This window comes from Vicia villosa, linkage group LG1 (assembly GCF_029867415.1).
Source record: "Vicia villosa cultivar HV-30 ecotype Madison, WI linkage group LG1, Vvil1.0, whole genome shotgun sequence".
Lineage (NCBI taxonomy): Eukaryota > Viridiplantae > Streptophyta > Magnoliopsida > Fabales > Fabaceae > Vicia > Vicia villosa.
This window is the reverse complement of record NC_081180.1, coordinates 110,801,558-110,825,548: the sequence shown is the minus strand read 5'-3', so window position 1 is coordinate 110,825,548 and position 23,991 is coordinate 110,801,558. Positions and strand designations below refer to the sequence as shown.

The following is a 23,991-nucleotide window of genomic DNA, read 5'->3' as shown; positions in this document are numbered from 1 at the left end:
GGGTGATTTTGAGGTGTTTATTTTATCAATTGTAGAATTAATTCTGTCTCTAGAATTGATTCTACCGGAAGCTAGAATTTGTAGTTTTTACCTCCAGAATCAGAGAATTGATTCTGGGTGATTTTTACACTCGAATTTATTGTTCAACTCACTTTTACATGAATATATCCAAACATAAATGAATTTTACTAAACTCAATTCTGTTAAAATCAATTCTACCAAATTTAATTATGTTAAAATCAATTCTGTTCACTCTCAATCCAAACACGCCCTAATTAAAATTGAAACCTAAATTGCTAAACGATTCCCCTAAATCCCCCCTTTTCAAATTTCTCTAGATATGTTAGAAAAATGAACCAAACAAATTCAGTGTAGATCGATCCTATGAATCACAACAACAGCAACAGAGAGAGTCGAAAAGTGCAACACTTTCTTCCATTCCACCAGGTTTCTCACTCTTCTCTCTCTAAACATGGTATCATTCCATTTCTCCAATTTTCTGCCTATAGTTTGATCCCTACACTCATATCATGAATCCCGCCGAATCAAACCACCACCATGTTCCCCCCAATCCAACCCCCCAACCCTTACTATCAAAATTCAAAAAATTCACATTCCAAACCCTCCCCTTATTGATTCTACTCACAGCAATCGCATTAGCTTTCACAAAATCAAATTACTTTAAACTTCATTACTTCAAATACTCCCTCAAATCACAAACCCTATTTTCACCCCCAAAACCACTTTCTACACCCTCCCATTGTGTCCTATGGATGGCCCCTTTTCTTTCACCTGGTGGGTATAGCTCAGAAAGTTGGTCTTACATTTTATCTCTTCATACTCACATAAAAATGCGTTCTTTTAGGTTAGCAATTCAGCACCATGGTGATCTTGAATCTATGGAATTTTGGGAGGGTTTGCCACAGGATATGAAGAGTTTGGCTATTGAGTTGTACCAAACAAAGTGTAATATGAATGAGACTATTGTGATTTGTCATAGTGAGCCTGGTGCTTGGTATCCACCTTTGTTTCAAACATTGCCGTGTCCGCCGTCGGTTTACCGTGATTTTAAGTCTGTGATTGGGAGGACTATGTTTGAGACTGATAGAGTGAATGATGAACATGTCGAGCGTATTAATAAAATGGATTATGTTTGGGTTCCTACAGAGTTTCATAAGTCTACATTTGTTGAAAGTGGGGTTGTTCCTTCCAAGGTGGTGAAGATTGTTCAACCTATTGATGTGAAGTTCTTTGATCCGGTTAAGTACGAGCCGTTGGATCTTGGTTCTACGGTGGAACGGGTTTTAGGTTCTGGAGGGAGTGAGGGTTTTGTGTTTCTGAGTATCTTTAAGTGGGAGTATAGGAAAGGGTGGGATGTGTTGTTGAATTCATATTTGCAGGAGTTTTCGGGAGATGATAGCGTTGCTTTATACTTGTTAACGAATCCTTATCATACCGACAGTGATTTTGGGAACAAAATATTGGATTTTGTTGAAAGTTCTGATTTTGAAGAACCAGATAGTGGTTGGGCTTCGGTCTATGTTATTGATACACACATTGCACAAAGTGACTTGCCAAGGGTTTACAAGGCAGCGGATGCTTTCGTGCTTCCTTCAAGAGGGGAAGGATGGGGAAGACCTCTGGTGGAAGCCATGTCAATGTCGTTGCCGGTGATTGCTACGAATTGGTCGGGACCGACTGAATTTTTGACAGAGGATAATAGCTATCCACTGCCAGTAGATAGAATGAGTGAAGTAATGGAAGGTCCATTCAAGGGACATCTTTGGGCTGAACCTTCTGAACATAAACTCCGGTTTCTTATGAGGCAGGTGGTGGATAACCCGGATGAGGCTAAAGCCATAGGTAGAAAGGCAAGGGAGGACATGATAAGACAGTTCTCGCCTGAGATTGTGGCAGAAATTGTTGCAGACCACTTACAAAACATATTAGGGAGGTAAGAGCTAATGAGCTTCTGGTTCCGTTTTGTTCACTGCTATTTTGCTCCAATTCCAGACCTGTTTAATGATTCACTCATAAGAAGATTGAGCTTGTAAGTGGAACTTACCGATACCGTAGACTTCTCACGAATTCATTGAGCTACAACAATTTTATCACTGGAAAGTGTTTTATTCAATAATTAATTCTTTGTATTTATGTGAATTTTTATTGAAAAGGCACATGCGATCTTGGATAAACATAAAATTGTTTCTCATGGAATGTATCAGTCATTTTGGAACAGTATGTGGCTATTTAAAAGGATCTTTATCAGATGAATGACATCATTTTTGTTTACTACTTTGATCAACTTGAAATAAAAGCATAATTCTTTGATCCTTCCATAGTTGAATATGGTAATGTTCTGATAGAGGACATTAAGATGTGTTTTTTAATCATGTTTTCTGATCCATTACTCAGTAAAAGATTGCAGCCCTGAGGTTCTTGTGCTTGTTTGAGCTTCCAAGATTGTGGTGGAGCCATTGTTAATAGCTTATAAATGTAATATTCATATATAGATCATCGAAGTATGATTTCATAGTTAGCAAGCATTGGACTGGTTTGCCGATTCATGCATGCTCATACAAAGTAGGGATCCGGTTTGACTGTAGCCATACAATGTTCTAGTCACTGCAAACATCTGATTTACAGTGACTTAAAATCATGACCATTTGATCTTCAACCAGTCAAGACTACAGTTGCATGAAATTTTGACCGCATGCAATCCGTTTCCTACTAACTACAATCAAGTTTTCAGGTCTCGAATGTTAGAAACTAAAGAGGATGTTACTTTAAGGGTTAGTTTGAGGGTTCTGTCTGATATTTTGTTTCTATAGCAAGCATATTGTCCTTCAAGATTGATAAAAAAATACTTGGTATGTGCAAAGAAACTTCACAGGCGCTTATTGATGAATGATAATACATGAATGCTATGCACATGAAAGGTATCAAGTTGATGTGACATTTAAAAATCATCTAAAAATCAGCACACAAAAAAAAGGATTTGAATGGTTGAACTTTGATAACACATCTTTTCTAAAATCGCTCTTTTTATCCGGATTGGCTCCAATGTGAGTTATATCCGTATTTAAATCTTGTTATTTAAACTGTCATCACTCTGGTCGTAGATGCTGTCTTTCCATCACTCTGGAGAGAACTGTTGTGCATATTGAATAACAAAGTTTGGTCCCAACTTGGATCTTGAAATGTAGATTTGGGGCAACTGTCTATATCTTTACTAGCAGATGTCTTACACGTGCAGAGTGTTAGAATTTAATTTCTGTTTAGCTGTCGTTTATTATCAATTGATAAATAAAGGAAAGATAGTGAAGCATTGACCAATACTCTTATTTTATGACTACACTATTTTTTTTAATAAACCCCTAATGCGGGTATTGTTCGAATTTACAAAGACTGGTTTTGAAGAAAGCGTTTGCTTGGGAACCTTGGAGTTTAAGAAAGACATAACTAGCTAGAAAAGAGTGTCAATAAAGAAAAAAGTACTTTAGTTTAATAGTGGAAAATTTCAAATAGAGACTGAACAAACATAAACTGTACATGGAACAACGGTAAAAACTCAGACCAAATCAATCAAGAAATCTTGTTTCCTTCAATTGAAAACACATCAAAGTTTTCAGTGCCACGTAAATTAACTTCTCCGAAGACATTTGTATACAAAAAAAGTCTCCTGTGTAAAAATGATCAAAATATTGAGTCCCCAAGGGGACTTAGGATCTGTAGGTTAAGTCATGACAAAATCGTTCTCATACACTTTCTGATATGTAATAACCATGTATCATATTAAAACAAAAATTGACAGATCCATATAAATACAGTAAATATCCCTCATCTATGTTGCCAAGAGGAGAAAAGGAGAATATTTGTATCAGTAGTTATCTGCGAATGCGGTACATTATTTTAAAGCAACCCGCATAATTATACACGACAACTCTCACTTTTTAGCCATAACATTTTCAACAGATACGAGATTACTGGAGATGTGGAGCAAATGCAGCAAGCACTTCCCTGTAGACAGGCTTCTTGAAATCCACTGCCTGCACAGAGAAGATAAGCCAAGTCATGTGTTTTACATTCTGTGCAACACCAAATCTTAATTGGTTTCATGCGGGTATTAAAAATGCTGTCATGATGAGAACCATTATCACATATACTCACAAGATCAATTACTTGTTCTGCTGATATCCAAGACCATTCCCCAAACTCAGGTTTCTCAGTACCATCACCCAAGAGATTGATTTCTTGATCTTGCCCAGTGAACTTAAAAAGAAACCTGCATATATCATATTGTAAGGTATCCATTATTTCATGCCTTTCCAATAACAATAATACCCTTTCACATTATATAATTTAGTTGAACATATTCAAATTATTACCATTTTTGTGCCTGCCCCTTCCAATCAGTTCCCCACTGAATATTTAATCTCTCCCTCACTTTTGGTGGGAAGTCATAAGTAAACCAAAAAGGTGCCTACAACAAAAGCCACCAAAGATAAAAATCCTTATTTGGATTTTCCACCTATGACACCAGAAACATGACACGACACGTAATCACAAGTGTCGATGTTGTATCAGTGAATTAAAATAAAAAATTTGTACCTCTGCAATTACTTCTGCTGAACTAACTCCAGTTTCTTCTCTTAATTCCCTAATAGCAGCATTTCTCGGATCCTCACCTTCATCAATACCACCCTACAAGGTTTATTATATTCATCATTCATTTCACCAAATTAACACATTGCAATAAGAAAAATCCTAACTTTATCCATTTATTTCTACCTGGGGCATTTGCCATGAATTGGGAATATCCAGCCTTGAAGCCGCGAAAACCTACATAGCAGAAACCGTTAAAATTATTCATGTTAAGCTTTCTAGAGAGCGAGAGAGAGAGAAAGATTGAACCTTTTTGTTGTTATTGAAGAGACAGATTCCAACGTTTCTGCGGTAGCCTTCAGGAGGAGCTTCCATTGTTGATGTCACAGAAAAGGAGAGTGCAGAAAGTGGCAGGGAGGGGAATTTGATGTGTTTGGGAGGGTATTTCGGGAAATGAATATGGTTGACAGGAGAATAAGCGAATCGGCATAAAGCCATTATTACAGTAAAGCAAGGAAGACACTGTCCGGCCAAACGTGAAAAACAAAGCTTTTTGGTTTGGGCTTAAGCTTATATGGTCTTTCAAAATCTACTTTTGAGTTTTGCTTTTTACCCCTGCAAAAATTGTAATATGTCCCTCTATGTATGTATTTTTTAATTGAAGATTTGGTTTAAGTGGAAAAAAAAGCTATATTGAAATAGTGATTAAGAGAGGAGGTGGTAGATTTTAACTTGGGAGGGGAAGGTTTATGTTATTCTTCAGAATTAAATGGTGGTTAGGGAGGTTAAACTAGTTTGTCAATGCGGTGGTTCAAAGCTCCGATCCGGTGGAGAGAGGTGCAAATTTGCAGAGTTAGCACTTCAACGCTGATGTAAATAAAGGAGTAAGAGTGTAGTTTGAATAGGGAAAAGATTTAATACTTGAGAAATGGTGTGATCATCTCTTTAAATAGAAGAGATAGTTAGCAATTGAATCCACGTGTGAGCGTGAAATGCGACCGACCGTTAGATGGAAACAGATGTTAAGAATAGGCTTCACAACTTTGTTCATTTGAATTGTCTAGGAAGCAATGTTCACCTATCTCTTTCCTTGTTGTTTCACATTTATCTTGTATGGGGTCTCTGTGCCTTTTTTTGTGCATTATGTGCGGCCCTAAACAGTTTTAGGGTTAATAATCATGTATTTTACGTATATCTTTTTATGTTATCTTGTTCCCATAATGTTGTACGGAGTTATGTAGACCCTCTAACTTGAACTTGCATTCCCGAAGATCCTAATTAGAATCCTTAATATGATCAGGTGATTTGGTTAGACAATTTCATCTTCTTGAATTTTTTAAACGGAAAAACATTGGTCAAGTTATCGTGATTTACCGATACTTATTTGATTTAAGAAGGAAGATGGTCTTCCTCATGGTCAGAGAATATCCTTGAAAAATTACACCATATCCAACTTCTTAATAGGCCACCAACAGGTAGACCAATAAGGTTTAAAAAAATGGTTGTGGATTCCATTGGCTTTCCTTGTGCGGTTGTACTCCTTCCAAGTCCTTAATAGGAAACATAACAGGAAGATATTCTTTCAAAGTTTTATGTTTTGGCGAACGTGCGTGTTAGGATAAATATCAAGTATCTGTTTCGTGACAATTTAGTAGTTCTTCTCCATATAAAACCACTAGTAATGCAATTTATCATTCCTATTGTGCTCTTTTCGTATACTGCATTATGCCTTTCCATTCTCCTTTTAAAAGGCTAATATGCATGCGTGAGGGTGGGGTATGTAAAATTTTGGACATGTTGTAGTTGTCGTGCTCGCTCCAATTTTTTTTTGATGTACTTCCCCAACTCACTTGATTGAATAAGTTAATTGATCAAATATTGTAGGATACTACATTCCTTAGTGTTATGGTGAGTCGTTCGATGGAACTCACACCATTTTTCTTTTTCAAATTCCATTGGTTTATCTGTTGGTGAACCTGGCGTGCTCGTTTTATTTTTTCGACTCTTTTTGCAGTCACATTTTTACATGTTAAGGTCTTTTTAAGTGGGTATTTTTACTGCAAAATTTGATCAAAACCTGTGTGTTTTCCGAAAGTATATTTCGCGCTGATTATTTTAGTATGTTCATTTTATTTTTCCGAGCATTTTCACGCTTGGTTTTTTTATTCATTTTTTAGCCTTTTATTTTTGTTTTTTTGTTAACATGTCCATAAAAAATAAATAGAATAAATTTTTTTAAATTTGTTCGATCAATTTGCTTTGATTCATTTTAAACTTTTAATTCACCTAAAAAGGTTTTTGTGGGAATAAATAAAAAGATGAAAACAAAAATAAGAATTGATTATCCCCTTTGATATTTTACGAGGATAATTACGCAAACTAATACGTGCAGTTTTACGGGAACCAAATTTTAATATAGATTTTGCCATTTTTAAATTTATTTAAATAAAATATAAGTCCGGAATATATGGATATATCTATTTCATGTAAAAAAAAGGATTCTTTATTATTTTCTAACTAGTTATTCTCTTGTGTTTTATAATTCCATTAATATAGAATACCATTCATTTTTTAAATATCAAGCAATTCTAGTTATTAGAATACTTAGAACTAAAGACTAGATTGGAATATAGAATCTAAATTTTTAGATTTTTATGATTTAGTACTTAACAAAATGGAATATTAATAAGATTTTTTTATTTGAATTCTATTAAAATTCAAACAAAAAATCTTATTAATAGAAAGCCCTTTTTTTCTTTTAATATTATCCTTATCTTTGTTTATGTTTTGGATTGGAACAAATTACTATAAGTCGATCTCGTCTACAGATCAATCGACATTTACCACAAATTTTACGAACAGAGGCTGCCACTTTCATATTTTTAACTTCTTAAATTTAATACCAAATTTATATATTGGAAGAAAATAGGGTTTCCTTACATTTTGAACTTAAGATTGTTCCTCCTAAAAAATATGTTGAAGTTATAAAATAGTCTAATCAAATTGAGTCAACTATACTTCTATTTTTTTTCTTTATTGGTCGTATCCAATAAGTATTTTTAGAAACAAAGGCTAGAATCAATCTTATTTGAATTCTCTAAAGCAACTTGCAACATACTCTCAGAAGTTGTTGATTAATTTAATCTTCATTAATTTTCATTTATGTTCTAGTTAAAACCTCTTCACATATTCACTAATGTATCATGATACGAGAAGCTAATTATGGCGTCAATGGTCAGGATATTAACCCAACCTCGACTAAGGACAAAAGATTGTCATATCGCGACTCTTTAGATCAAAGAAGATTGGGGTTCAGTTGATAATTTGACTGACCCCTCTCCTTGTACCTTCATAGTTTAGAAGATTGTAACATTTCCTTCTCCCTTTTACAAGTCTAACAAGTATGTCATGTATTTCATTCTTCCTTATATCGAGTGTACCGAAAGTCTTCATTTGCCTTTGACTCTATAACTTGTTCAACCTCAATATACTTCTCGACCTTGAGTCTTAAATTATTCATAAACACGTGTTTTTGAAGTCTCAATGCTTCCTTAAATGTGTTAGAGCTCAAACTCTAATTTTTGAAACTGAAAATAGATACGCAAGTAATGAAAATATTTATTTATAGATTAAATTTTGTTGAGAATCATAATGTATTTGAAATGTGAAAATGTGACTTTACTAAGAGTTTAAGATTAAATGAAAATATGGACTTTGAAATTAAATTTTAAATTTATTTTTTACAAAGGGATTTTGAAAATGTGTTGAATATACTTAAAACAATCATTTCAAAATACATGTTGACTCAACAATTATAACTAAAATTATGTACACAATTTTGTAGCATTCAAAAGTGTCACTGTTTTTTTAGATATGTAATGTCTATATTTTCTATAAGATGAAATACTAAACTTTATAGTTTTGTAAATATATGGGGATTTATTCATCTTGAAAATAAAATTTACACCTAAAAATAATTAAGGTGACATCCAAAATCGACTGACATATAATGTTAGGGTTAGACGAATGTTCTTCAGCCAATAATACGTCAAAGAATATAAACACAACTAAACATAAGTCAACTGAATCTTTGCTCAAGTATATTGAGGTCTATTGTGGTCTCCACAACTCTATACTCGTTCAAAACATAGTAGGCTAAGAAATTGAGCTTGATAACCATGTTTTATGTTAATAGTGACACTAACTGAAAGGGACAAAGATTGTGAAACTATGACCTAGAAAAGTCGTGCACAAGGTATATAGTCGACATAACATGCTGATAAATATAAGACAAAAAAAGTTAAATATGGGGCGCCATATATCTCAAAGTAGAGGGAACACCACACAATTCCCACATAAATAGTTGAATGGGACACCATTTATGTAGGCCTTAATTACATGGACACTAAGACATATTCCTCTATAATACCATAACTTGTAAGTTATGTGACACATTCAATCAATAAATCAAGCTACTTTTCACACTTTATCTTCTTCACATTATTTTTAATGTATTTCTTAGGATAATATCTCAAAGCCCCCATACACCATAATTAGTACTTTTTAATAGGTAAGAAACCCACAGTTGAGGAATGCATTTTTTTCCTTAGTGTAATTACCTGAAGACAATAAATCACTTTTTAAAGCTATTAGTGGATCCTAGACTAAATTTTACATTTTAAAATCAAATTTGGCATTCATAGTGAGACAATGTGACCAATACCATTGGAAATTCTAATAATTACTCAAGACTGCGCTTGATTTATGTCCATGTGGTATGTAAAATTCCTTAACAACATGGATCAACCATCACCATCATCTACGAGGAGTTTAGGCCAACAAGATTAGACAAACCTCTATAAATAATAGGAATACTACAAATAAATGTTTGTGGAATACATAAAATCGCGTCTTCCCCTTTACTGTTGGAGTTGTGCTAATTGATCCACTTAAGGAAATAATGGTCATAAATACATCATTAATTACTAAACTATTAGACCATGTATCATATCTCTCAAGAACTTGTTGACATTTTAAAACCTATATTTTATAATGAGGTCCAACAAGTCATATACTTAAATACAAACAAACTAATTAAGAGGGAACATTTTGTGACATGTTCCATGAAAGGAGTTTAAAAGAACCCAAATCAAACATATATACATACTAAAAGCTAGCTGATCAATAAAATTACAAGGTCTTCCCAAATCAAATCAATTCTTATACAATAAATACCTTTTAAACTTCGCAATACTCATCCTATTACTTTTCCCACAACTAACCTTATAGGGAGCGCACACAGTGGTGAATGATGCTTCAAATAAAGTTAAAATTCAATTTGGAAAGGTAAATAGGATAAGGAGACCACCTAAAGTTGTTAGGCTTATTGGTATGTCGTAACTTTTCTTGATTATCCAACTGACTTCAAACACAAGATGTCGTGAATTGTGATAATTTTTCAAAAATTTTTTAAAGAAAAAGATTGATTTTACTTGGTATAAGGTTTATGGATTAGGGTTTAGGATTTTAGGCCCTCACACTGATTTTAATTTTTAAGTTTATTAATTTTAATGAAATTAAATTACAGTAATTAAATATTAAATTTATTAAATATTTTGTTTAATAAATATTAAGTTACAGTCATAAAGTTTATTAAATAATAAAGTTTAGTTAAATTAAATTACAGTAATTAAATATTAAGTTTATTAAATATTTAGTTTAATAAATATTAAGCTACAGTAATAAAATTTATTAAATAATAAAATAAAATTACAGTAATTAAATATTAAATTTATTAAATTATAAAGTTTAATCAAATTAAATTACAGTAATTAAATATTAAGTTTATTAAATATTCAAGTTTAATAAATTTAAATTACAGTAATTTATACAATAAGAATCCTTAAATTTGTTAAAGAAACATAATTATCCTATTAGCCTAGTGGATGAGTGCTATTACATGGGAGTGGGTTTAACTCCTACCTTCCACAATGTTTTTAGAATTTAACATGTTTTCACATATCAATCAAAAATATAATATAAAATGCTATGCCTACATGACATTAAAATTACCAAATAAATAATATAATAAGCCACATGGACCATCCACATCATTAGAAAAAAATAAAAAAAATATGCCACGTCAGTTTTTTTACCGACCGGATGTAATGAAGGTAAAAAAATGAGAGAATCTTCAAATGTTAGGGTAACCCATGCAATTTTTTTTTACAGAGGGATTTTTCAAATATTGCCTATATGGCTGGGGTGAAAAAACTATTTACCCTATATTAAATGTCAATATTTTTAGACTTAAATAGTTAACTTGTCACTGTAAGTTGGAGAGTTTTTGTTTTTCGTCTATATATCTTTTATGTTTGTGAAAAAGTCCTTAAATATTAAAATCAATTTGGTTTTCGTCCGGAACGTCAACTTTCTGTTAAAAAAAGGCAACGTGGCAAATATTTGTGATGGGGCACCAATTAGGGGTGGACAGAAACCCGCTATCCGTTTCAATCCGCACAAACCGAAGCTATTATTGATTAGATGGGCGGGTCGGTTTTGTTAAACGGGTGACTGGATTTGAAATTCGGATTCACATGATTACATGGTTATGGTATATTATATTAATGCACAGAAAAATATTATACAATATATTACTGCGCACCTAGCCCTATTTTTAGCATATAATGAGTGTATTTATGGAATATTATATTAGATTATATTGATGCATATCATCATATAGCTTCCACCATCATTACTTTTACCTTATTATTATTATTTTATTCTTTTCATAATGCTATTCTATTTTAAAATCCTATCAGATGAACATCAATTTCTCATTCTTTATCAAATTTCTTTTGTTCTCTCTTTCTCTTTCAACAGTGCCAACATGCTCTATGAACTCCCTTTGATTTCTTTCTTTATACTTCACAGAAGTTGAAGCTTATACTAGAGACGTCACCAAATAAAATTACACTAACAAGAATATAACTATATTTCTTGACTTCTTCCCACATCCTCTTTTCGCCTCTTCGTTTTTTTTCCAGATCTCTATTTTAAATCTTTTATATTATTATTTTCAGTAGTAATTTTTTAGCTGTTCATGCATATCTAAAATTGATTATCCTAGTCTTTCATTTTCTATATTCTAAAACTAAATTTTTTTATTATGTATTTCGTTCAAAATTTTGGTTGTTTGCTTCAGATTTAACCTGCAAATACCCATCCGAAAACCCGCAACCCGAAAATCATATAACCCGTACAAACCGAAATGAAAAACAGGCGGAAATGGGCCAGTATAATCAAATCGCGGGTTGAATCGGATAGACATTTTGAGCCCGAACCCGCCCGTTGTCCACCCCTAGGTCCAATGATGTGTCTTGGGATGGCGAAATCCAAAAAATTAATTTTACAAATTCATCTTCTTTTTCATCAATCTATTTCCAACATCTAATCTCCATTTTTTCTCATCTCCAACCTCCATATTTTTCTCATCTTCAACCTCTAACCTCTATTTTTTTCTCATCTCCAACCTCCATTTTTTGACTTCCAACCTTCATTTTTTTTCTTCTCCAACCTCCAATTTTTCATTTTCAACCTTCATTTTTTCTTCTTCTCCAACTCCCAACTTCCATTTTTTCTTCATCTCCAGCCTCCAACCTCAATTTTTTTCATTTCCAACCACCTTCTTCAACCTTCATTTTTCCTCATCTCCAACCTCCATTTTATTCTCATCTCCAACCTTCATTTTTTCTTATCACCATCATCCATCTCGAACCTCCATTGGAAGTGCTTTGTCTTTAATATTGCACATCATAGCAAAGTTGCATAATTATATCTAACACAAACCAAATACTTATAATATTCAAATTGGAAAGAAAACTAATCAATTGTTGCTAAAGTACTCCATGAAAGTACCATGTCAAGTACGAAAGTAATGTTCATTGCAAATATATTAGTTCTTTTCATGATCATAAAGTTAAAATTTGTAGCAAAAGTATAATAATTCATCATCAAATAGAGATTAAAGACAGAGGTTGGAGATTGAACATGTAGTTTGGAGATAGAGGTTGGAGGTTGAAGATGAAGATTGGAATATAGGTTGGAGGTAAAGGTTAGAGGTTGAAGATGAAGATTGAAGATAAAGGTTAGAGGTTATAAATAAAGGTTGGAAATGAGAATAAAATGGAGGTTGAAGGTTGGAGATGAGGAAAAATGAAGATTGAAGATGAGGAAAAAATAGAGGTTCGAATGAAAAATGGAGGTTGGAGTTTGAAGATGAGAAAAAAAATAGAGGTTGGAGGTGGAATGAAAAAGAAGAAGATAAATTTATAAATTAATTTTTTGAATTTTGTCATCCATGCCAAAATACCAGTGTCACATCAGAAACATTTATCACATTGCATTTTTTTTAACGGAAAATTAACGCCAAAAACAAAAATCAAATGAATTTTAATATTTAAGATTTTTTTTACAAAAAAAATACAGAAACTAAAAAAAAACTTATAAACTCATAGGAACATATTATCTAATTAAGCCATATTTTTATTTAAAAAATCCCCACAATTAAACTATTTAAGAAAAATATCAATATCTTTTTATTTATTTAGAAAGTTTGTGAATTCTCTATTTATACTCTCATATATATTAATATGCCACTGAAGTTATTCAACAATAATTTCACTCATCAAACAAAAAATTATATATTTTTATTTAATTAAAAAAATACACCCATTTCACCATTTGTCTATTACAAATGATTAGTAGTAATTAATTATCCAAAGAGAAAAGAAGAATTTTTATTAAAGAGAAAAATCCCCACAATTAAACTATTTAAGAAAAATATCAATATCTTTTTATTTATTTAGAAAGTTTGTGAATTCTCTATTTATACTCTCATATATATTAATATGCCACTGAAGTAATTCAACAATAATTTCACTCATCAAACAAAAAATTATATATTTTTATTTAATTAAAAAAATACACCCATTTCACCATTTGTCTATTACAAATGATTAGTAGTAATTAATTATCCAAAGAGAAAAGAAGAATTTTTATTAAAGAGAAAAATCCCCACAATTAAACTATTTAAGAAAAATATCAATATCTTTTTATTTATTTAGAAAGTTTGTGAATTCTCTATTTATACTCTCATATATATTAATATGCCACTGAAGTAATTCAACAATAATTTCACTCATCAAACAAAAAATTATATATTTTTATTTAATTAAAAAAATACACCCATTTCACCATTTGTCTATTACAAATGATTAGTAGTAATTAATTATCCAAAGAGAAAAGAAGAATTTTTATTAAAAAGAAAAAGAGACACTCTGTCAAAGGAAGGAAAGAGGAGGTAGTTTGAGTCTACCAAATCCCAAAACGAGTGTGGGACCCACTTTCCAACATTCTAACATCACAACATTACAGACACAGCTACGACCAAATCGAAAACTCTACCAACAGTAACATAACTTGTCTTGTAGTTTCCTTCATTTTCCTTATTTTCCTCTGTCTGAAACAAATCACAACACGAACAAGACAAACAAGAAGATGGGAATAGCAATGGTTGGAACTGATTTGCTGAGTGAAAAAGCAGCCATCATGAGAGAGTCTCTTCAAAAGAGCCAGACCATTACAGACAACGTTGTCACCATTCTCGGTTCCTTTGACCACCGTTTATCCACCCTTGAAGCTGCCATGCGTCCAACTCAGGTCAACTCAATAACAAATTCCATCTTTTTGATTTCACCTTTTTTTGTTTGTTTCAAGTTTGGATTTTGAGATTTGGGTTTTTGTTGAATTGAATTGACCTGTCTTTGACTTGGTCAAGTAGCAATGGAATTTTGGGTTTTGTAATTAGGGATCTGAAGGGAGTTTTGTGAATTTATGGATGTAGTTTATAAAATTTGATATATTTTTTTTTTCTTCATTTGGGTGTTCAGATTAGGACACATTCTATTAGGCAAGCTCATGAGAATATTGACAAGACTTTGAAGGCTGCTGAGATTATATTGTCCCACTTTGATCAGTATCGTCAGGTTAGTTCTGTTGTAATCATTGTTTTACTGCTTTCTATGCTGATTATGTGCTACATGGTTCAAACCCCCTTGATCTGTTACTCACAAAATAGCTTTTTTGTTTATTTCCATTAAGTTAATAATTGTTGTTGATAAATTCAAAGTACAAAAGTCAAATTCTCTGTTCAGTGTCAATCTCAAAAGGATAAAGGGTATTGTTAATGTTAGTTTAGGTTCTGTTATAAAAAATAATGTTAGGTCAGGTTAAAACAATTATCTTTTATTAACTTGGTATTAGAGAGTTTGTAATATGACTCTTTCTCAGGAAAAAAATCTAAGTTCTATTGCTGAATGATCTCATCTAGTTGGGAGACATCTCAATCTTGTATGAATAAACTAGATTTCTCGATGCCAACCTGGGCATTAGTCCTTCAGCAGGCCCAAACAGCCTTAACTTTGTGGATACCTTGATGGGCCTAGTAGGGGTCAATGGCTAATTTTTTTTTGAAACTCCGTATCTGGTCCTAGGACTAACTAATTCAGAGGACCGATCCCACTGTTCAATAGCGGGGACCCAATCAAAGCCATAGGCTAACTCTGTATGGACTAGCCAAACACAAGAATTGTTAGAACCAGATGGATTCGAACTTGATACCTTGAGAGGAGCACACTATTAGGTCTCAAGCCTAAGATCAAATACTCTAGTTACAGCGGTTTATTTTTAAAATGGAGAAGAAAAAAGCATTTATAACTATTTTTAATGCATGACGCAATTTTCTTGTTCCCGCAAGTCTGCTTACTATCATTTAAGCTTTCTTTCCAAGATTATATTTTACCAAAATCATGCTTGTCTGTTGTATTTTTTGACCAATTGGAATTTGCAAATGTGAAGGCCTGACTCTAGCATCGTTTGATCAACATGTGTTAAGAGTCCCCACTTATAGGGTGAGGATTGTAGGGTGAGGATTGCCCCCACTTATAAGGACATGTTCAGGTCATATATTGTCCGATGTGGGACTCTTAACACACCCCCTCACGCCCAGGACTGGAGCGTGGAAATAAATGGTGGGTGGCCCGATAGAGGAAACCATAGAAGGTGACCCACCGGATCTTAAACCAGGCTCTGATACCATGTTAAGAAATGTGGTTGGGCCTAACTCAACCCTACAAAACCGGCTTGTAGGGTGAGGATTGCCCCCACTTATAAGGACATGTTCAGGCCATATATTGTCCGATGTGGGACTCTTAACACACCCCCTCACGCCCAGGACTAGACTGTCCGATGTGGGACTCTTAACAACATGACTGGTTTTTTCATTAAAATGTAATTTAGTTTTGCCTGGAAGAAAACTAAATCTCTTTTCTTGATCTCATTCACGATTTGGATTTCTACTTCAGAAATTTTATTTGTCAATATTTTGTAATGAACATTCACCAGTTGTCATCTTTATAGATTATGTTATTTGGGAATGAATTCTTTAAATTCTAACCTATGCCCTTCTGTAATTCTCTGCTCCAAGCTTTCATTTTTCGTCATTAAGACGGTGATCACAACCATTGTAATTATTTAATGATAGAAATGCAAATACCCCTTTTAACTTTGACTCACACAAGTGGTTCCGGTTTTGACAACTAGCCCACTCAAATTTTCCGTACGTTCTTAGTATTCCTCATGAATTGAGTATTAAACCACTTAAAAATTCCGACTTTAATAATTGGTAATTAATCCATCTGGTTTCAAATAAGTAACAAATATGGTTGGTTGTCAAAACTGAAACTGCCAGGAGTTATTTGCCACTTCTTAAAGTTTAAGTTGCTTAATTGCCAAAAGTAAAATCATAAGTGGTCATAGGATCGATCGAGACTGGTTTGGTCGAGGTTAAACTTGACCAAACTTAATTGATAGAGGCTAGATGATTATTTGAAAAATATAAGAGAAAAAAAATAAAAACCACACTTACTAAGAAATTGAAAACATAATCATTTGAATCAAGACTTTTTGTTTTTCATGAAAAAAGTTTCATAGGAAGATGCAAAAACAATTTTGATTGGTTATTGGTAATGTAGAAAAAGAGAGAGAGTAAATTTAATACAGTTTGAAATTAATTTTGACTTGAAAAAGATATAAGTCGATTTTTTTCTTATATTTTAGGACAAGAAAAATGTGTTTTTTTGCTTATATTTTGGGACGGATGGAGTTTACTACTAGACTTCTCATACAAAGTTAAACAGTGAGAAAAGTATTAGTTTAATTCGATAAATTTCAAGATACATTTCTATCCATCGAGAAGTTAGGCCTAAGTCCAAATTCTAAGTCACCATAGTTTTGTTATTTGGGTCGCAGGCGGTGTTTTAAGATCTCTGTTATTGGACCACCTGCATTTGTTTATGCTTCAGATATCTAGTCTGGAGCGTAAAGGGGTTTGTTGAGATCCCACATCGACAGGTTATATAGCCAATTTAGTCCTTATTAGGCTCAGACATTGTTTACCTCTTGAGCTAGTTTTTGGGTTGAGTTTGGCCTAACGCCCAAATTCTAAGAATTACCTTCATTTTAGTTACATTAGTTTTTGTGTCTTCCTTTTTTCTTCACATACCGTGGGTTTTCTTTTCCTACCTTGTAACTGTGAAGCGCTTCAAATGACTCTATTCACATCATACTTAAATACTTTAGTTCCATATGATGCAGTTTCAGGACATGTCTTATTTTTGTAGGATTTTATATACCTATAAATGTTATCTTTTTTATTTCTCTCTTAATGCCCCCACCGTTGCACCACGGTACATACACAATGTCATTGTTGATGTTTTCATTGATCTATTAACAGGCAGAGAACAAAATACTCAAAGGGCCACACGAAGACCTAGAAAACTATCTTGAAGCAATTGCCAAGTTGAGAAGCAACATTCAGTTTTTTGGCACTAAAAACAGTTTTAGGAATAGTGATGGTGTTGTCAGCCATGCCAGTAGTTTGCTAACAAAAGCTATTTCTAAGCTACAGGACGAGTTTAATCAGCTATTATCATCTTACAGGTTTGTTTGTTGTGCATTTTGGTGTTCATCTTTTGGTATGTTTGATGAAAGTTAATTTACTTGTATAGCATCAATAGTTAAACGGACCCTCAATTTTTCTTGTCCTGTGTGATAGCAAACCTGTGGAACCCGAGCGCCTCTTTGATTGTCTTCCAAACTCAATGCGACCTTCGTCAGGATCGCCTGGTCATGAGGGTGAACATAATGGCAAGTCCAATCACCATGCTGATTCTCACAACAATAATGCTGATGCTGTTGTATACACACCTCCCGTCCTTATACCACCAAGAATTTTGCCACTACTACATGATTTAGCTCAGCAAATGATTGAAGCCGGTCACCGATCACAGTTACTCAAAATATACAGGTAATGCTCTTTGTTTAGTTGACTGTTACATTTCGACAACGAGAAATTTTACTTCCGTATAAATTTAATTAGTATTATTATCGTGTAGGGAAGCCCGTTCTAATGTATTGGAAGAAAGCCTCCAAAAACTTGGAGTTGAGAAACTCAACAAAGATGATGTTCAAAAGCTACAGTGGGAGATTTTAGAAGCTAAAATCGGAAACTGGATTCATTTCATGCGAATAGCTGTAAGAAGATTGTGAAATTGGTACTTTGTTTTTTCATCATAATTTTTTTCAATGATGTTAAAATCTGCAAATATATATGAACAGGTGAAACTGTTGTTTGCTGGGGAGAGGAAAGTTTGTGATCAGATATTTGAAGGCTTTGATTCACTCGCCGAACAATGTTTTGCCGAGGTGACTACAAACAGCGTCTCTATGCTACTTAGCTTTGGAGACGCAATAGCCAAAAGCAAGAGATCCCCAGAAAAATTATTTGTACTTTTGGACATGTATGAAATAATGCAAGAGCTGCATTCAGAGGTATGGCTTTTGAGTTTTAAAATCATAAATCTTACTACAATATCTCTTGTTCACCGGTCTCACAAAATCCATAACGTGTGAGTTTATTGCAACGGTGTTATCTTTCAACCTTTTTACGTGACAATTTGCAGATTGATACTCTATTTAAAGGCAAAGCTTGCTCCGAAATTAGAGACGCTGCAACGGCTTTGACAAAACGGCTTGCACAAACAGCGCAGGAGACCTTTGGAGACTTTGAAGAAGCGGTTGAAAAAGATGCTACAAAGACTGCAGTAACAGACGGAACTGTTCATCCTTTGACTAGCTACGTTATTAACTATGTGAAGTTTTTGTTTGAGTAAGTTTTTCTGTGGTTGTTATCTAATACAATGTTTTTAGCCATATCATCAAATTAATTCTAGCATTCCTTTCTATGTGCACTTATTACGAAGCTATTTGTCATTACTTACTATATAGTTTTTTTTGGGATCTTCATTATAGTTCTTCACATATTTGAGCTGATAAGAATTCTTCAAATCTTTGCAGCTACCGATCCACGTTGAAGCAACTTTTCCAAGAGTTTGAAGGTGGAAATGATTCTTCCCAGCTAGCAACTGTAACAATGCGAATAATGCAAGCTTTGCAAATCAATCTAGATGGTAAATCAAAGCAGTATAAAGACCCGGCATTGACACATCTTTTTCTCATGAACAATATTCATTATATTGTCAGATCAGTTAGAAGGTATGTCTTCACCATATACTGCTTATTGATTTCTTAGAATCATAGTTTTTTATTCTACACACGTATGGCTCAAAGTTATTACTCTCCAAATCTTTTCCAGGTCGGAAGCCAAGGATTTGCTTGGAGATGATTGGGTACAAAGACATAGGAGGATTGTGCAGCAACATGCAAATCAATACAAAAGAAATGCTTGGGCAAAGGTCTTTTCTAACGACTTTACAAGAATAACCGTTGTAATTCGCCATAGGAGGATCGTATTCGTACCATTGCTGAATTTTGATTCTTTTGTTTGGCAGATTCTCCAATGCATGTCTATCCAGGGACTTGCCTCATCAGGTGGTGGTAGTAATACTGCAGGCGGTGATGGTGGAACTGGAGGTAGTAGCGGTGCTTCAAGAGCACTTGTTAAAGACAGGTACCTTTTCCGTTGCTTCCATATGAACTTTTCGGTTTAAGAAAAATACTCATCCTTTTGACACGCTATTATGCATTGTGTTACTGTTGTCAGGTTTAAGACATTCAATATTATGTTTGAGGAACTTCATCAGAAACAATCACAATGGACAGTTCCAGACAGCGAGCTGCGAGAGTCTCTCAGGCTTGCAGTTGCGGAAGTCTTGTTACCTGCGTATCGATCATTCGTGAAACGTTTTGGGTGCGTTCTCGATCAAATTCACTTCAAATGTTACTATGACATTTCCATATATAAATACTGTATAAGATATATTATTTTACAATGATGTGTAATTAATTACAGGCCTCTAGTCGAGAGTGGAAAGACACCTCAGAAGTACATAAAATACACTGCAGAAGATCTAGATCGAATGTTAGGCGAGTTTTTTGAAGGAAAAAACATGAGTGAAACTAAGAGGTGATTTTGAACTGCTAATGAGGTAGGTAAGTCTTTTTAACTAGTTCATGATGATATTATTTAGTTAATTTCTTATTTATTTTCTCACTCTAGTGTTACTTTAGCAGGTTGCATTTGGTGGTTGAATATCTCTTGCATATTTTTTTATGGAAATTATTAGGAAATGAAAATGAGTTGTGTATTATTGTATCTCTTGGACACTGATTTAATAAGAGGGGTGAATGTTTTTGCTTCTTTAGTTTATCTGTATAGTAGTTTGTTTGATTTTCTGCGAAAGTTGAGTCTCCAAAGCATTTGATTGTAATTATTGTATTAAATTTTATTAGTCTTGAGGATCAACGCAAATGTTACAAAGGACTTTTTATTTTGATGATAATAACAAGGGATTTCAAACCGGTGTTCGTTTCCATTATGCTTACTAGAACTTCTTCATGAAGCCTATAAGGAATAATGTTGAAGATCCAAGGAAGTATTGATATATGGTGAACAAATAAATCCATAATTTGTTGCTCAAGTTAAAGGTCAAAATACAAATGGAATATGAATATTAGAGATAAGTAGAGTTGTCGAAATGGGCTCGGCCCACAACTCCTATATTTTATCGTGGGTTGGACCGCAAAAAATTTTAAAAAGCACAACCCTATCTTTTTGGCCCAGTCCATTGGGCCTATATTTTTTATGGGCCGGGCCAAGCCGGCCAATCATGCTTCGGGTTGGCCCTTTAAAAATAAAATTTTAAAATAATTTTAGTTGATTTTAGAGAAAAAGTATTGAGCTAAGATATAATTGCATAAGTATATTTCAAGTAAAAAAGAAAAGTTAAAGTGGATGAAGATATGTTTCAAGATGATATAATAAAAGAAATAGTTATAAGATAAAAAAAGTTTGATAAGTATTGAAGATAATATTCAGTTTCTCTCGCCTTTTATATAGATATATTTGTGGGATATATATATATATATATATATATATATATATATATATATATATATATATATATATATATATATATATATATATATATATATATTGATTTGATGAATATTTTAAATATTATTTAAATCTATAATATAGAAATAAAGGACCGACCCATCGGGCCACATGACCTATTAGTAACCGGGCTGGGCTCATTTTTGACAGCCCATGAAATAATCGGGTCGACCACTTTAGCCCCTTTATATGTTTTAACCCCCAGATCAAAGCAAGCTGGGCCAGCCTGACCCATTTGACAGCTCTAGAGATAAGAGAACCTTTTAAATAGGATTACGGTCCAAAGTAGGACAAATGTTTGACAGAGAATGAAAAAAAACATAATTTAATATAAATATGGGTTAAATACGTTTGTGGTCCTCCTAAATATGTCTTAATTCTCTTTTAGTCTCTCAAACGATTTCATTCAAAGAATGATTCTCCTAAAAATTTTATCCACACTTTTGGTCCTTCCAGCTTAGCAACATAATTATCAATGTTTTAAGCAATTGTTTACTAATTAGCGTCTTAATTAGTGACAATTGTAGCGGTTGTTTTAGCAGGAGGGACCAAAAGTGTGGATGAAAAATTTCATGAGGACCATTCTTTAAAGGAAATGTTTTGAAGGACTAAAAGGAAAATATGAGATATTTAAAAGGATAACAAATATACTTAACCCTATAAATATTTATTATCACATCACATACACAAAATATACAACATTACATAAAGATATAAATCTTTGTTATCTTAAATCTAACCTGATATTTCATCATCTAAAGATTGTCGAGGACGTTTCAACATCTTTAGAATATCGTTGGTCAATCTCGTAATTGTCGCATCCACCTTGATTAAACCCTTTGTTGCGTAACACTGAAATGTATTTCACATAGCTCTTAAGTCTTCATCCATCTTCAGCTCAAAATTGCATAAATTCGTGTTCTCTTTGTTATCAATAAAGGGTGAATGATACTCGATCTTCACCATTATTTGATTATTTGGGTATTGTAAGAGATTTTTCATTTTGAATTTCAGATCCACAAGAGCAGTGTCCTTTGTGACCCTAAATTGAAGATGGAGCCTCATGCTGCTGAAATACAAATGTTATAAACTAATATTTTTCCATTATGATGTGTTTTAGTAACACATGAGACATACTATCAATATGGACTATACAAAATCAATCCTATCTTAGCGAACTTTCATAAAATTGAAATTTGAATTCAACTAGATACAAATAAGGGTTTTTATTTGGATGGTGCGACGAGGTCTTTCCTCCGCACCACTATTTTACCCTTGGGGATGTCCTTCCATTTCCTTGTCGACAATGGTTTTCAGATGGATGTTGCAGGGTGGTTTCTCCAATGGTGTTCGACGTCGGTTAGTCTGGTCGGTTGTTGCTCTCCTCAGGTTGATCGTCTGTTGTTTTCTACACATTCTGATATGTATTCTTTTTTCTATTGAGCCCTCATCGAATTTCTGTTTGTGGCTGGAGGAAGAGTTCACCGGTGGTGGTTGGGTGATGCAATTCGGTTGCAGTTGCATCATCCCCTTCTCTGGTGGGTCTTTCAATCTTGCAGTCCGACGCTGGTTTTTGCTGCATCTAAGCCTCATCTTCTTTGATGCGTGAATGTTTATTTTTCTATTTCTTGAATCTCTGTTTGGTTTTAGATCTATTGAGATTTGTAGGTTTCAAGATGTTGTTTGTCTCCACTACGTCACAAAATTTTAGGTTGTTTATACTAGCGGTGGTTTGTGGACTTTTGCTTGGGTTTGAGTTTGTTACACATGCGGTTTTAAAATCAACTTCAGTCGTTTGTGATTGATTTCAAATTATTTGGCAAAAAATGATCGTGATTACTTATCGCAGTTTGTGTGTAAGTTGTTGGTTAATGAATTTGTTATTGTTTTGGCGTCAAGTTCATTCATCATTCTCTTTATCTGATTTTAGTGATTATCAATTCATATATAATATTTTTTTGCAATTTGGTTTCGCGCCGTAAGTGGTTCGCTAGACTGTACTCGTGATGTATGGATGTTTGTCTCTAATTCAGATTGCTTTAATATTTTGTTTTTTTATTGGGTCAGACTATATCCTTCAAATCTCTTGTATTTTCTTTTTTGTTTTAATGAATTTTGAGTTTATAAAATAAATCTCAATCGTTTTGTATTACCATATTCAAGATATTTAAACCGCATATGTGAGATGATATAATCCCTAACTTCACCTCTAAGTTAGAAATACTTTTATTGTTGAAAATACATTTATATACTTCATTTTACTTCTACTTAGGTAAAAACCATACATTTTTAAGACTCATCTCTAATCTCTCGCTTAAATTCTCCTTTGACTTTTTAAATATAATTACATCATGAGTAAAAAAAACATGCATCTCCATGTTAATTATTAGATGTTTTATATAGATATATCCAAAATTAAAATAAAAAGATAGAAATTTAGTGTTGAAAAATGTGTACTAAAAATAAAGGAAATTTAAATATTTATAAAGAGGAGGAATATATTTACTCCAAGATTAAGTGTTGAAGACATACTCTAAATCTTAACCATTGATTATCATCAATCTAACGTTTTTAATTAATATTTTATATAAAAAAATATTTCCAAAAATAATTAGATTAAATAATCAATTAAAACCGTTGGATTTTAGAGTAAGTCTTCCTACACTTCATTTCGGAAAAAATATATCCCTCTTTATTCATAAAAGTCAATATATTTGCATCCTAGTACTAGTCAAAACTAGAGTTGATGATCCAAGCGCAATCATCCTTTGAATGTCGTTGCTGAGTCGTGCCGTCTAATTTGAAAGTTAAGAGAGATGGAGGCATAGCCACGTTGAGGGCCAAGCTACCAC

The 23,991-nt window shown here is 33.1% G+C and overlaps 3 protein-coding genes across 7 annotated transcripts; 2 read left to right on the top strand and 1 right to left on the bottom strand.

The window, feature by feature from the left end:
• The first annotated feature begins 257 nt into the window (after positions 1-257).
• On the top strand, positions 258-3,589 carry LOC131643840 (uncharacterized). The gene has a single exon (XM_058914173.1). The coding sequence runs from the start codon at positions 531-533 to the stop codon at positions 1,956-1,958; it is 1,428 nt and encodes a 475-aa protein (XP_058770156.1). The 5' UTR covers positions 258-530; the 3' UTR covers positions 1,959-3,589.
• A 98-nt stretch (positions 3,590-3,687) lies between these two features.
• LOC131643841 (nudix hydrolase 26, chloroplastic-like) lies at positions 3,688-5,160 on the bottom strand. Its single transcript, XM_058914174.1, has 6 exons — positions 4,915-5,160; positions 4,792-4,842; positions 4,612-4,704; positions 4,389-4,483; positions 4,171-4,285; positions 3,688-4,049 (listed from the first exon to the last, which is right to left on the bottom strand). Exons 1-6 carry the CDS (start codon positions 5,101-5,103, stop codon positions 3,984-3,986), a joined length of 609 nt encoding a protein of 202 aa, XP_058770157.1. The 5' UTR covers positions 5,104-5,160; the 3' UTR covers positions 3,688-3,983.
• An 8,821-nt stretch (positions 5,161-13,981) lies between these two features.
• On the top strand, positions 13,982-20,544 carry LOC131643839 (exocyst complex component EXO70A1-like). Of its 5 annotated transcripts, XM_058914172.1 has the most exons (13): positions 13,985-14,325; positions 14,556-14,651; positions 17,459-17,664; positions 17,780-18,031; positions 18,120-18,258; positions 18,343-18,555; positions 18,687-18,892; positions 19,081-19,278; positions 19,379-19,478; positions 19,575-19,693; positions 19,787-19,933; positions 20,036-20,171; positions 20,257-20,544. In XM_058914172.1, the coding sequence occupies exons 1-12, from the start codon at positions 14,164-14,166 to the stop codon at positions 20,151-20,153; spliced, it is 1,956 nt and encodes a 651-aa protein (XP_058770155.1). In that variant the 5' UTR covers positions 13,985-14,163; the 3' UTR covers positions 20,154-20,171; positions 20,257-20,544. The 5 variants fall into 5 exon arrangements, with proteins under 5 accessions (XP_058770151.1, XP_058770154.1, XP_058770152.1 ...); XM_058914168.1 differs by having other exon boundaries at positions 13,982-14,325; positions 19,379-19,693; XM_058914171.1 differs by having other exon boundaries at positions 13,982-14,325; positions 19,379-19,693; positions 20,254-20,544.
• Positions 20,545-23,991: the final 3,447 nt, after the last annotated feature.